The sequence below is a fragment of the Monodelphis domestica genome, chromosome 1 (assembly GCF_027887165.1).
Source record: "Monodelphis domestica isolate mMonDom1 chromosome 1, mMonDom1.pri, whole genome shotgun sequence".
Lineage (NCBI taxonomy): Eukaryota > Metazoa > Chordata > Mammalia > Didelphimorphia > Didelphidae > Monodelphis > Monodelphis domestica.
Genome location: NC_077227.1, coordinates 457,430,685 through 457,444,296, shown reverse-complemented (window position 1 = coordinate 457,444,296; position 13,612 = coordinate 457,430,685). Strand labels below are relative to the sequence as shown.

The 13,612-nt window shown below is 41.4% G+C and overlaps 1 protein-coding gene and 1 long non-coding RNA gene across 3 annotated transcripts in view; one reads left to right on the top strand and one right to left on the bottom strand.

Moving 5' to 3' along the window:
- Positions 1–1,250: 1,250 nt before the first annotated feature.
- Positions 1,251–13,612, top strand: part of TGM3 (transglutaminase 3) — a 51,372-nt gene continuing 39,010 nt past the window's right edge. Inside the window, exon 1 of the mRNA XM_007474948.3 lies at positions 1,251–1,377. Within this exon, the coding sequence (XP_007475010.2) occupies positions 1,371–1,377 (7 nt within the window). The 5' untranslated portion in view covers positions 1,251–1,370. The remainder of the gene's footprint in view (positions 1,378–13,612) is intronic.
- Positions 4,293–13,612, bottom strand: part of LOC103103620 (uncharacterized) — a 71,828-nt gene continuing 62,508 nt past the window's right edge. For both annotated transcript variants that reach the window (XR_008915324.1, XR_008915323.1), the window contains exons 5-6: positions 10,165–10,316; positions 4,293–5,253 (exon numbers count right to left, since the gene is read on the bottom strand). This is a non-coding gene — a long non-coding RNA (uncharacterized LOC103103620). The remainder of the gene's footprint in view (positions 5,254–10,164; positions 10,317–13,612) is intronic.

Below are 13,612 nucleotides of genomic sequence, written 5' to 3'. Positions count from 1 at the left end.
TAGGTCTTCCTAATTTTGATATTCACTTTCTAACTACTAGGTCATCCTGATTCTCTAAGAATGAGCATTGTATCTTTTGGTGGTAGCAAAGAATTGGAAATTTAGGGGATGTCTCTCAATTGGAGATGTGCTTTAAGGAATGATGAACAGGAGGATTTCAGAAAGAGCTGGAAAGACCTGCATGAACAGATGCAAAGTGAAATAAGCAGTACCAGGAGAACATTGTATATGGTAACTGCAATATTGTGGGCTATCAGATGTGATTAGACTTAGTTACTCTCAGTAATAATCCAGGACAATTCTGAGGGACTTATGATAAAGAATGCTATCCACTTCCAGAAAAAGAACTGTTGGAATCAGAATACAGATAAAAGCAGATGATTTTCCAATTGTTTATTTGGGTTTATGTTTTGGGATTTTGGTTTTATAAGATTACTCACAAAAATGAACAAGACAAAAAAATTTAAAATAGAAGATATAAGAAAGGAAAAAAATTAAGGAATGAACATTGTAGAATTATGGCCCTCTTACCAATAAAAATCTTATCTGATTAGGTGAAATGAGCCCTTGGCCTAGAGTTCTGGCATCTAGATGGTCCTAGCCCCTTCCATTCATCTGCTGTTTAACTATGCACATTTACTTCTCATCCTTGAATTGATTTCCCTACGTATTCAATGAGAGAATTGAATGAGCTAATTTCTAAGTATCTTTCCCATTTTTAAGATCTTGTGTTCCCATTCATAAGTATACAGGAAGGAGAAAGGGGTCTTTGCCTTTTCTGGTTTGCAAGATTTATTTATATATTGTCTGATCCCTTGCAGAAATCTTGGGAAGTACCTTTATAAAGAAGAGGATATCACACACTAAATCCCAGGATTCTGATCCTGGAATTTCTTCTCTTTCTTTTTTTTTTTAAATAAAAACCCTTACCCTCCATCTTAGAATCAATACTGTGTATTGGTTCTAAGGCAGAAAAGTTGTAAGGGTTAGGCAATGGGGGATAAGTGACTTTCCCAGGGTCACACAGCTAGGAAGTATCTGAGGTCAAATCTGAGGAACAGATTTGAACCCAGACTGTTTTACTTTTTTTAAAAAATCCAGCTATCTGATCCCTCTTCTCCTCTTTCCCTCAGTTACTCTTTACATCTTAAGTATAGTGACCTTCCCATGGGTGACAGGTATGTTGTAAGTGAAGACTACAGGCACTACAGGAATGACGTGGTGCCTCACCCACCTGGTTATAATTCTAATTGGTGTGTGTAGGAGCGGCTTCTATAAATGGTAAGACAGTCAGGAGCAACCCTGTCTCCTGGCATAGTATCTCAGCCATTTCAAGAGGAGAACAGAGAAGAAGCAGAGGCTGAAGAAACATGGCCAGTAAGTACAATGAGAACTTCACCAATATCTAACTTTTAGGGAGCCAACCACCTCTGAACAATCCCAAGCTCTGGCCCAGGAAGAGTTCTTCATGGGTTTCATCTGCTTGTTCAACTTGGAAAGGCAGCATGGGATAGTAGAAAGAGCCTTGGACTTGGAATCTGAAGAACTGGGCTCTTGAGACCTAACTTCCCCACTAATCTTAACCTTTCTGAACTTGTTTTGTACTCTAAATGGGGACAATAATGGTGGAGCTTTCTACCTCAGAGTCATTGCTAAGAAGGGATCTGGAAACTGTAAAGAGCCATAGAAATGGGGGATTGTTATTTGGGATTAGTGGATAGGGCCAGTTTTGCGAAAAGGTCAATTAAGGCTCACTGTCACATGAACTACAGAGCATGTTCTGAGGTTCTGATCCCAGGGCAGCAGATGTGCGTTTGGAATGGATCTGGAAATGGCAGGCATTTGTGGAGCAGACTAAGGCATGGCCATTTATAAAGAACAGTGTTGCTTCATTGGAATGTCTTTAGACTCTAATCATCTTTTCAAAGCAGTATCTGCTTCCTAGCATTTTCATTAGTGATGAAATCACTGAACTGTCAGTAAAATAATCACTAAAAACAGCCTCCTAGAGTTCAGCATGGTATGAAAGGACAGAGACTCAGGACACCTGGGTTCTAGTCTCTGTCTTGGCACTCATTGAATGACCTAGAGCAAGTCAGTTGCCTCCTCTGGGCTTCAGTGTTGTCATTTGTAAAATAGGGTCTTAGACTATAGATAGTCTGTACAGTCCCTCTCAGCTTTAACATTCTCTAGGCTCTAATAATACCCCTTCCATCGCTGGCATTGTTTTTCAATGTTCTTCCTAGCCCTGGCAGTCTCTGTTTCTATGAGAACAGCTATAGTATCTTAGTTGATTGAAAAGAAAACATCTGCACCATAGGAATGTAGTTGAGTAAACTAACATCCGGAAGCATTCCGCGGCCTGGTTTGAAAGTGATTTGGTGATGTCAAAACTTCTAGTAGCAGGATGAGCAGGTGGTAATGCAGGATTATTATTGTTTTTATAAATAGCTCCTGAGGCTTTGGGGAAAGGAAGGAAAGATGGAAGGAAGGAAGAAAGGAAGGAAGGAAGGAAGGAAGGAAGGAAGGAAGGAAGGAAGGAAGGAAGGAAGGAAGGAAGGAAGGAAGGAAGGAAGGAAGGAAGGAAGGAAGGAAGGAAGGAAGGAAGGAAGGAAGGAAGGAAGGAAGGAAGGAAGGAAGGAAGGAAAGAAGGAAGGAAGGAAGGGAGGAAGGAAGGAAGGAAGGAAGGAAGGAAGGAAGGAAGGAAGGAAGGAAGGAAGGAAGGAAGGAAGGAAGCAAGGAAGGAAGCAAGGAAGGAAGCAAGGAAGCAAGAAAGCAAGGAAACAAGGAAGCAAGGAAGGAAGGGAGGGAGGGAGGGAGGAAGGAAGGGGAGGGAGGGAACAAAGCCAAAATGAGAGAATAAAGAATTAGAAAGGAAGAGAGAAAAAGAAATGAAGCAAAAGAGAGAGAAGGTAGGCAAGGTTTCCAGTGTGCCCATGACTATCGAGGATTCGAGTGCTTGTTCGACAGCTCTTCTGCTCTCTAGCAGACTAATTATTGTGTGCTGCAGCTAAGCCGGGGTGGGTGACAGCCAAGCCAAACCCAAACAAGGCATGAGTCAAACTCTTAAAAATATCATGAATGGTGGTGAAACCTGTAAGAAAGCTTGCCAAGGGAAATTGTTAAGCCAGATGTGGAAGCCAAACCCCAGTCACTACATGATTTGTGAAGCATAGGCTGGAGGACTACAACAAACATAGATCTCATGCTGTCCCATGCAGGGAGCACATTGCCTTTGCCAGAGTGGCCATTGCAGGGAAGGGACTTAAAGAATCAGGGACCTTAGCATACCCCAAGACCATGGGATAAACCCCTTGGACTAGAGTCAGGAAAACCTGAGTTCAAAACCTGCCTCAGACACTTATTATCTCTGTGACCCTGGGCAAGTCACTGAACTCCTGTTGGCTCAGTTTCCTTATCTGCAAAAATCGGGATAATAAGAACACCTATCTTCCAGCATTATTGTGAGGATCAATGAGATAAAAATTATGAAGTGCTTAGCATAGTGCCTGGAACATAGTAAGTGCTATATAGTATTAATTATTAGTAGTGATTATTATGCTCAAAAGGCCTCAGTGGCTTCCCCTTGCCTCTAAGATAAAATTAAAACCTCCCCTGTTTGACTTTTAAAACCCAGCAATCTGTCTCCAGACTGTATTTCCATTACCAACTCTGGGCACTGTACCTTCTGGCCAAACAAACTCCCTTGCTAATGACTTTCCATCTCCTGCCCCCTGTGCCTCGATGAGGGCATGTCCTCCATGCCTCGAATGGACTCCCTCTTGGTCCTGGCCTCCTAGAATCCCTAGATTCCTTAAAGCCCAGATCAAGCATGCCCTCCTACAGGAGGGCCATCTGATTTCCTCTTCCCCCAGATAACTTTCTGTGTATCTTCTGTTCTCCATTCCTACCCACTCCCATCCTCAGAACATAAAGCTCCTTGAGGACAGGAACTAATTCACTTTTATCTTTGTATCTCCACTGCCTACAATGCTTGGCAAATAGCAGGCTCTTTAAAAAAAATGTTTTAAGCCTTTCCTTCTGTCTTAGAATTGATACTGAATATTGACTCCAAGGCAGAAGAGTGGTAAGGCCTAGCCCTAGACAAATGGAATAAGTGACTTGCACAGGGTCACACAGCTAGGAAATGTCTGAGGCTGGATTTGAACTCAGGTTTTCCTGACTCTAGTGTCTAGTGCTCTATCCAGCTGAGTCACCTAGCTGCTCCTATAGCAGGTTTTGGATGCTTATTGAGTGAATGAATGAATGAATGAATGAATGAATGAATCAGATAGAATATTAGAACTCTTAATGTAAGAACATTTTTTCTCAAAAATTAGGACAATCTAAAAATAGAAAGGGTCACCTTAATAGTAAACAGGTTCCTTCCTCCTCGTTGGGGGTCTTCAAATAAAGGCTAGATAGCTACTTATTTGGAATGTTGTAGAAGGATCCCTGCTTAGGTTCAAGTTGGACTGACTACAGGAGCTCTGATGGCCCTTCCATCTCTGTAATTTTGTAATACCAGAGAACATGAATTTCTCTGGTTTGTGTCATTACAAAATGTCTGTGATTTCCACCTCAACACACAGAAACATAACCTCCAAAACAACCCTACAAACAAAGCGACAATTGCATGCAGATGAGATAAGTCTCTGCATCCTTTCCTAAAGGTTGCCCTTTGTCAAGAAGAAGTATCAGCATCCAATTGCTGCCCATGGCATAGGTGTTTGGATTGCACAGCCGAAACATTTTTGTGTCCCACCTATCATTTGATTTCCATTTTAGGGCTGGGGACAGCAAATATTACCCAAATGACAATTATAGGGTGCACATAGCCAAACTTCTGGACATAGCACGTTAGCTTGTTCTGCAGAGTAGCAAAGTGACTTGCATAAAATTAGAATTCCAGTTCTCATTCTCAAGCCAGAAGCCAGGGGCCTGTCCCTTAAGCCATGCTGTCTCCGAGCCAGGCTGAGATAAATAGATTGAGGTGTGCATGTGTGTGCATGTGTGTGTGTGTGTGATTTCATCTCTCCACGGGAGGCAGTAGGGGATGATAGCCCAGACATACAGAAAAACCAAATTGTTCTAAAATCCTGAAACATTTGTCCAGAATATCCCCAAGATGTGTTCTCAGGCTTCTCAGAATAGTCTAAGGTGGCGAGACTTCTTTAATGCACTGACAATTGTGTGCAATTCATCTTCTTCACAGACTATCCCATTTAATATCATATATGTGCACCAGATATTCTGAGGAAAGAAGGAAGAAGGGGAGGATTTATTAAACACTTACTACATTCTAGACACTATATAAATGCTAGCCACCTTGGTAATAATAACAAAATAGTAACTGTCATTCCTTTTGCCCTGGAAGGCCCATGAGGAAGACAGGGCAGGTATTATTACCTCTATAAATGAGGGCCTGGGTGGTGAAGTGATTTACACACAGTGGCACCACTGGCAATTGACAGAACTGAATTTGGGACTGGACCTCCTGATCCCAAGGAAGCTCTTGTTCCAGAACCCAACATCTACATTAGACAAATATGATCCAGCATCAGAACAGAATGAGAGAAACCTGAAAAGGAATAGGGTGGATGAGAGCAGATGAAGGGCAGAAAGATGGTTTCTTAGGTGTTTGGAAGGAGCTAGTTTTTGGGGGGTGGGGGAGCCTGAGAATGGGGAATGCAGTGGATCATTGGAAATTGGTCCCCACTGGTGGCTAGAAATTCCCCAATGCCTACCTATCTAAGCTCCTGGGGATAATGAGCCTGATCAATGAGCTAATTTTTGTCTCATCCTTATGGGAGAGAAAAGCTGAAATCTCATGAGGTGAGAAATGCACAGGGTATAGCCTCCCCTGGACCTCTTGTACACTTCTCACCTCTTAAAAGATTTCAGATCTCCCTTCTCCCATAGGACTAAAAAAGGATCGTTTCATTAGTCACTCTTGAGTGCCAGAGATCCAGTCAAGCAGGTGCTGGGGAATTTCTGTCCTCCAGCAGTGCCCACTATTTCCCCCCATCCCCATACAGTCTCAAATCATCTCCAGGAATATCATTCATAATCTCTTCCATCTGTGGTCTCTTAAGAGGTTTTTCTCACCACCAGAACTCTAGGACAAAATGTGGCCCTACATTCTTTAAGACTAAAAGGATGTTTCCAAAGCAATTGCTTGCACCAGAACAGAGACAGGGAGGAAACAACACTGGACCAAAAGTCCTGGTAATTTTCCCAAAAGAGAAATTCAGAATAAATTCTTTGGAATTATAATAAAGTTCATGTTGACTTCAGCATGAGATTAAAGGATGAGATCCGACTGTTTAGTTAAAAACTGACTGAAAATCATATTAGAAAAGGTTCTTATTTCTTCTGGATAGCCTAACATCTAAATCTTCAGAGGCCAAGTGCCCAGCAGGTTCTCTGGTTCTGTCCTTGGTTATTTCTGAGGGCTTACTCTGTTAATATCTAGAATAAATCCTTCTCTTCCAGCCTCAGTTTCCATATTTGTAAAATAGAAATAATAACACTCATATGACTTAACCCTCATGGAATTGTTGAGGAAAGTGTTCCACGGATCTGGGTCTGGGAACTTCTAAGTCCTCATAGATGAGAGAGAAGCTTCTCTCATTACACCTGGATTACACCAGTGGTTAGAGATGAAGGATGAGGTTTAGGTGGGCTGCTTCCTTGTGAGATAACTCTGGGATTCTGCCTCTCCTTTGATACCTACAGTGTCCATGAACCAGACAGGTGTTCGGTACAAGAAACTCTTTGCCTTAGGAAAAAAAAACACAATCATCTATTTCTGCCACATTTCCTGTCCCCAAAGTCACCTGAAAGTCAGAGAACACTGACTGATCAGGGTTCTTTCTATCCTAACCTGCCTTACCTTTACCTAGGGAGGCTAAGTGTCATGGAGTCCCTCTGGTTGCTGGTTATCAGCTTCTGGATACAATTGGTTTCCATCTTAAAAACAAGTTTCCTATTGATTGGGAATCAAGAAAATTGTGCCCCAACTCAGCCACTAACTTCATTAATGAACCTGAATTTCTGGGCCTATTTTCTATTTTGCAAAATAAGGCTAAACTAGATGAGATACCTCTAATATCCCTTTCAGCTCTATGTTATGTGTTCACTGGCCTTCATTCTATATAAAACCTCATTGATCCCCACAGGTAGAAGTAGGAACAATAAGTGGAAATTTCAGAGGCAATTTTATCTTTGATGTAAAGAAAAACTTTCTAACATTTATAGCTAGCCAAAAATGGAATGATCTGTTGTGGCAGCTGAGGACCTGCACACAAAGATTGGCTGATTCTTTGTTGGGAATATCATACAGAGGACTCTGGTTCATGTAGGAGTTGGACCACATGGACTCTGAAATGCCTTTACACCATGATATTCCATGTTCTGAGGTCCCTTCCATTTCTGACACCGCGTTCTAAAATTCCCTTCCAACTCTGACATTCAGTGTTCTAAGATCCCTCCCACCTCTGATCTTGCATGTTCTGAGGCCCCTTCCAGCTCTGATATTCTGTGTTCTAAAAGTCCCTTCCAACAAAATTCTTTTGTTCTAAGTTCCTTTCTACCACTGGCTTTCTATAAAGAGGGGCAGCTTGGTATTTTCTTCTATATAAACATCAGGAGCTTAGATCTCACTCCAAACCTTTAGGAAATGGGATTTCCTTCTAGACTTTCCTTCAACCTAGGCTAGGATTAGGCCTACTAAGTGAAGCATATATGAGAAGCAGTCCTAGATGGCTAATGGCTCATGGATCTAATTGCTCTGTTCTTAGTCCAAGAAGAGGAGCCACCCTCCTCCACTCCCCTCACCCCTGCGGCCTTTCACCTGGGACAGAAACCACTCCCCTCCATCTGGGCCAAGATTCACCTCATATGACCTGGGATGGAGCCATTCCCATTCCTCCAGGTGCTGATGGATCTTCTATGGACCTGTCTTCCAACTTTGACTTGTTAAAAGATTTACACACTGGATTAAGTCTTATACTCCATACCAAGGGAAATTCCTAGAGAATGCCTCTTTCATTAGTAAGGAGCTAGATCCCTCCCCACCCCACTATCTTTACAAGTCTCCAATCTTGATCTCTGGGCTTCTCTGTAGTTGTCTCAGGGAGATTATCTATCCCCTCCTCTCCCCAGAGCCCTATTGGCATGAGCCTCAATACCTAGGGAAATGGAGCCCATAGAGCTGAAATGAGAACTGAGGTGCTCTTTTCCCTAACAGGACAAGAGAACAAGAGTTCCTTAGTTGATGATGCTGGGAGGTACTAAGAAGATAGGTACAGAAATCAGTCTATACCCTTTGCCTCCTTCTCTCTAGTTCCAAATTACCCGTGCAATCTGGAGACTATTAGTAAGAAGGTCTTTCCATAAATTGATCTTGTCTGGAGGCAGCTGATCTCAGACTTTTCAGGAGACCTGGGTTCCAATACCTCTTCCTTACTAGTTGTGTGACTGAGACCAAGTCAATCCCTTCTCTGGACACTATAAAATGAAGGGGTTAGAGGGCAGTTAGGTGGCTCAGTGGATTGAGAGCCAGGCCTAGACGTGTCTGTGTGACCCTGGACAAGTCACTTAACCCCCACTGCCTAGCCCTTACCACTCTTCTGTCTTGGAACCAATATACAGTATTGATTCTAAGATAGAAGGCAAGGGTTTTTAAAAAATGAAGGGGCATCTCATGTTCCCTCCACTTCTAACATTGTACATTCTGTGTTACTAACTTCCTTTCCCCCTTAAATTTTCCTACAGCATTCTAGATCTCTCCTTTGCCACCATCAAAATCTCCCTTGAATTATATTTATTTGAGTATGTGACATAGTCCCACAGTAGACTGTCGGCTCCCTCAGGGATGGTGTCATTTTCCATCTTTTTATTCGTAGTACCCAGTACTTAGTAGATACTTAAGAAATATTTATTTAATGGAAAGAAATCTTACATCTTTTAACATTCTGTGTTCTGAAGTCTCTTCCAACAATGGCAATGTTCTAATGGCAGTTTCAGCTCTGACATTCTATGGTTGTGAAGGGAAAATATCTTTTTTTTACTGAAAGAAGGAAACCTTGAGGACAAAGTAAATGGAGAAAACTGTCTACTAGGGTCTTGAGCTCAAATGGGGCTGCCACTCTTCGCTGGATGCATTTCATCCTGACAGGCAGCAAGCCAGAGTCCTGGATTCATGATTTAAACACTTAAGGCCATTTTAGACATAACCTGGGTCCTATCAACCCTGGACTCCAAAGATTGGACGGGGGGATAGACTACCAACAGATGTTCCTGTTAATTCCTTTCTAACACGGCCTTTGGGGTTTTTCACTTTAACCTGGTTTCACAGACACACAAATAATTTTGAAGTAGAAGAATGGTTCACGGTACAAACAAACAAACAAAAAAATGTTCCTTTGCTCCTGATGGTGGCCCCGAGTACCAACAGCAACATAGTAGAAGGGACACTAGATTTGTATTTAGGAAACCCGGATTTCAACACTTGGTACTTGTGTGACCTTAAATATTATTTCACCTTGCATTTTAAACCTCAGTTTCCTCATCTATAAAGTGAGACTCAGAATATTTATGCTCCCTACCTCAAAGGGTTACGGTGAGTAAAAACCCTTTATGAATTTTTAAGGGATGTATAAATGTTCTCTGGCCTCATCACCATCCTCATTAGAGATGGCCCTGCCTGGGACATGGAGATTAGAGGCAATGAATTTAATTGATTGAACCCATAGTCCTTGGGTAATGGGGGTCCTCCCCATAGCTAGAGTCTTCCCCTCCCTGCTGACTTCAACACTACCTGCCTAGGGCTGTAGGTCCTTCCTGGTGGGTGGAACCAGGGAGAGGCTGGGGCTACATTTAGACACCCTTTTTCCTAATCCATGTTCCTTCATCAGAGGCACAAACAACTGGCCTGGGCTTTCAGAATGAAAGAAAAAGAGACCAGAATAACCTGAGATTTAATCATAAAACTGAACGTCCCACAGGGCAGGGAGGAGGCATCTCTTTCATGGACAAAGAAAGTCTCTTTGCCCAACCCTGAGAGAAATTGCTCTTGTTCAGCTCAGTTCAGCAAATATTTATTCATTGAATGAATAAAAGAATGAAGCATTTATTAAGCAATTATAACTATATGCATACCATCCTGTCTAGCACCAGGGATACAGATATTGAAGTCAGAGAGTCCCTGCTCTCAAGGAGCTCCACACCACGGAGGAAAGGTTTCAGCTGCCAGGCAGCTGAACGGGAAGTCCCATGGTCCTTAGGATGCAGAAGCAAGGCAGCTTAGTGCTCTGGGGATGCAAAGAAGAAAAGGCGACTCAGTGGATTGAGAGCCAGGGTTAGAGATGGAAGGTCCTAGGTTCAAATCTGGCCTCAGACACTTCCCAGCTGTGTGACCCTGGGCAAGTCACTTGACCCCCATTGCCTAGCTCTTACCATTCTTCGGCCTAGAACCAATACACAGTATTGATTCCAAAACAGAAAAGGGGTTTTGAAAGTAAATAAACAAAAGACTCTGTAACCAACCCCAGCCCTATAAATATGGCCAAAAATATCTAATTTGACCACAAAGAAACCATGTGCCACTAGGTGGATAAAGTACTGAATCAGGAATCAGGAAGATCCCAGTTCAAATGTGAACTCAGATAATTCTTAGATTTTTGACTCTGGACAAGTTGGTTAATCTTGAATGGCCTCAGTTTCCTCATCTATAAAAATGAGATAATATTAGCATCTACCTCCCAGGGTTGTTGTGAGGATCAAATGATATAATATTTATGAAGTGCTTAGAACAGTGTCAAGCAATAGTACATATACCTTGCTTCAACACTTTCTTCTGCTATGTCTAAGGGATTAAGTCTGTTTGGACTAGATAGGCTCTTCCTGGCCATGATTTATATATAGAAACAGAACTCAGGAGGCCATAAGTGTAGCCAAATCCTGTGCTTTTCTTTATCCCTGTGACTCGATTTTTTTTCTTTAAACCCTTACCTTCCTTCTTAGAATTAATACTGGGTATTGTTTCCAAGACAGAAGAGCAATAAGGGCCAGAAAATGGGGGTTATGGGACTTGTCCAGTGTCACACAGCTGGGATAACTTTTTTTTTTCATTTTTCACTTTTTTTCCACAGTTACATAATTCATGTTCTCTCTCTCTCTCTCCCCTTCCCTCCTCCATCCTGGAGTTAACAAGCAGTTCCACTGGGTTATACATGTTTTATCTCTCAAATCCTATTTCTATATTATCCATTTCTGTATTATCCATGTTTTAAAACCAAAATCCCAAATCATATACCCAGATAAACAAGTGACAAATCAGATGTTTTCTTCTGAATTTCCATTCCCATAATTATTTTTCTAGATGTGGATACCATTCTTTCTCCTAGGTCCCTCAGAATTGTCCTGGATCATTGCATTGCTATTAGTCTGTTACATATGTTCATTCCACAATGTTTCAGTTACTGTGCATGATCTTCTGATTCTTCTCATTTCACTCCACATCAGTTTATGTATCTCTTTCCAGTTCTTATAGAAATCAAGCGATTCATTATTCCTTATAGCACCATACTATTCTATCACCATTATATACCACGGTTTGCCTTATACCAAGATAAATTCAGGAGGGGTGAATGACTTAAATATAAAGAAGGAAACTATAAGTAAATTAGGTGAACACAGAATAGTATACATGTCAGATCTTTGGGAAAGGAAAGAATTTAAGACCAAGCAAGAGTTAGAAAAAATTATAAAATGTAAAATAAATAATTTTGATTACATTAAATTTAAAAGGTTTTGTACAAACAAAGCCAATGCAACCAAAATTAGAAGGGAAGCAATAAATTGGGGGAAAATATAACAAAAACCTCTGACAAAGGTCTAATTTCTCAAATTTATAAGGAGCTAAATCAATTGTACAAAAAATCAAGCCATTCCCCAATTGATAAATGGGCAAGGGACATGAATAGGCAGTTTTCAGCCAAAGAAATCAATACTATCAATAAGCGCATGAAAAAAGTGTTCTAAATCTCTTATAATCAGAGAAATGCAAATCAAAACAACTCTGAGGTATCACCTCACACCTAGCAGATTGGCTAACATGACAACTATGGAAAGTAATGAATGTTGGAGGGGATGCGGCAAAATTGGGACACTAATGCATTGCTGGTGGAGTTGTGAGTTGATCTAACCATTCTGGAAGGCAATTTGGAACTATGCCCAAAGGGATTTAAAAGGCTTCCTGCCCTTTGACCCAGCCATAGCACTACTGGATTTATACCCCAAAGAGATCATAAGGAAAAAGACTTGTACAAGAATATTCATAGCTTCGCTCTTTGTGGTGGCAAAAAACTGGAAAATGAGGGAATGCCCTTCAATTGGGGAATGGCTGAACAAATTGTATATGTTGGTGATGGAATACTATTGTGCTCAAAGGAATAATGAACTGGAGGAATTCCATGTGAACTGGAAGGACCTCCAGGAATTGATGCAGAGTGAAAGGAGCAGAACCAGGAGAACATCATACACAGAGACTGATACACTGTGGCACAATCAAATGTAATGGACTTCTCTACTAGCAGCAATGCGATGATCCAGGACAATTCTGAGGGACTTATGAGAAAGAACACTATCCACATCCAGAGGAAGAACTGTGGGAGTAGAAACACAGAAGAAAAACAATTGATCAATCATGTAGTTCAATATGGATATGATTAGGGATGTAGACTTTAAATAATCTCTCTATTGTAAGTATTAATAATATGGAAATAGGTTTTGAACAATGATACATGTATAACCCAGTGGAATTGCTTGTTGGCTATGGGAGGGGGGTTGAAGGAAGGGAGAGAAAGAACATGATTCATGTAACCATGGAAAAATATTATAAATTAATTATAAAAAACTAAACAAGCAAATAAACAAAAAATACCACAATTAGTTCAGCCATTCCCCACTCAACAACCAAGCAAACAAACAAAAAATACCACAATTAGTTCAGCCATTCCCCAATCAAGGAATATCTAGGGCTACTCTTAATTTTTATGTTCAGAAGTACCTGGGGGTCCCCTTAATCAAGACAGGCACATTTGCAAAAGGTCCCAGTGTTTTTGTTTGCCTAATCACAAGGCCATCATGCTGGTCTTCACAGTGTTCAGCTAATCTGTAAAGGCCTAAAGATTTGGGCAGGGTTGGTTTCCTAGGATGGGGCTATGTATACAACTTTGTCTCCTTAGTGCCATAACTAGACAGAATGGACTTAGAGAAGGGAAGATCTGGGTTCAAATCTCTGCTCAGGCACTTTACTCGCTGTGTGACCCCAGGCAGTCGCTTGTCCCCTCTGTGTTCCATTTCCTCATCTGAAAAATGAGGTGTTAAGACTTGATGATCCCTAAAGGCCCCATCCCAGCTCGATGATCCACAGGAGCAGTAAAATAAAGAAAAGAACTCCTTCTGTCATTGTGGGTGGCTTAGCTAGGTCCCCATTCTTTGAAGTCTTGACTTTGACCACAGACAAGTTTATAAAATGAGAGTTAGACTAGCTAGTCTCCGAGGTCTACCCACCTCACACCATAACCCCCCAGCTCTAATTCCT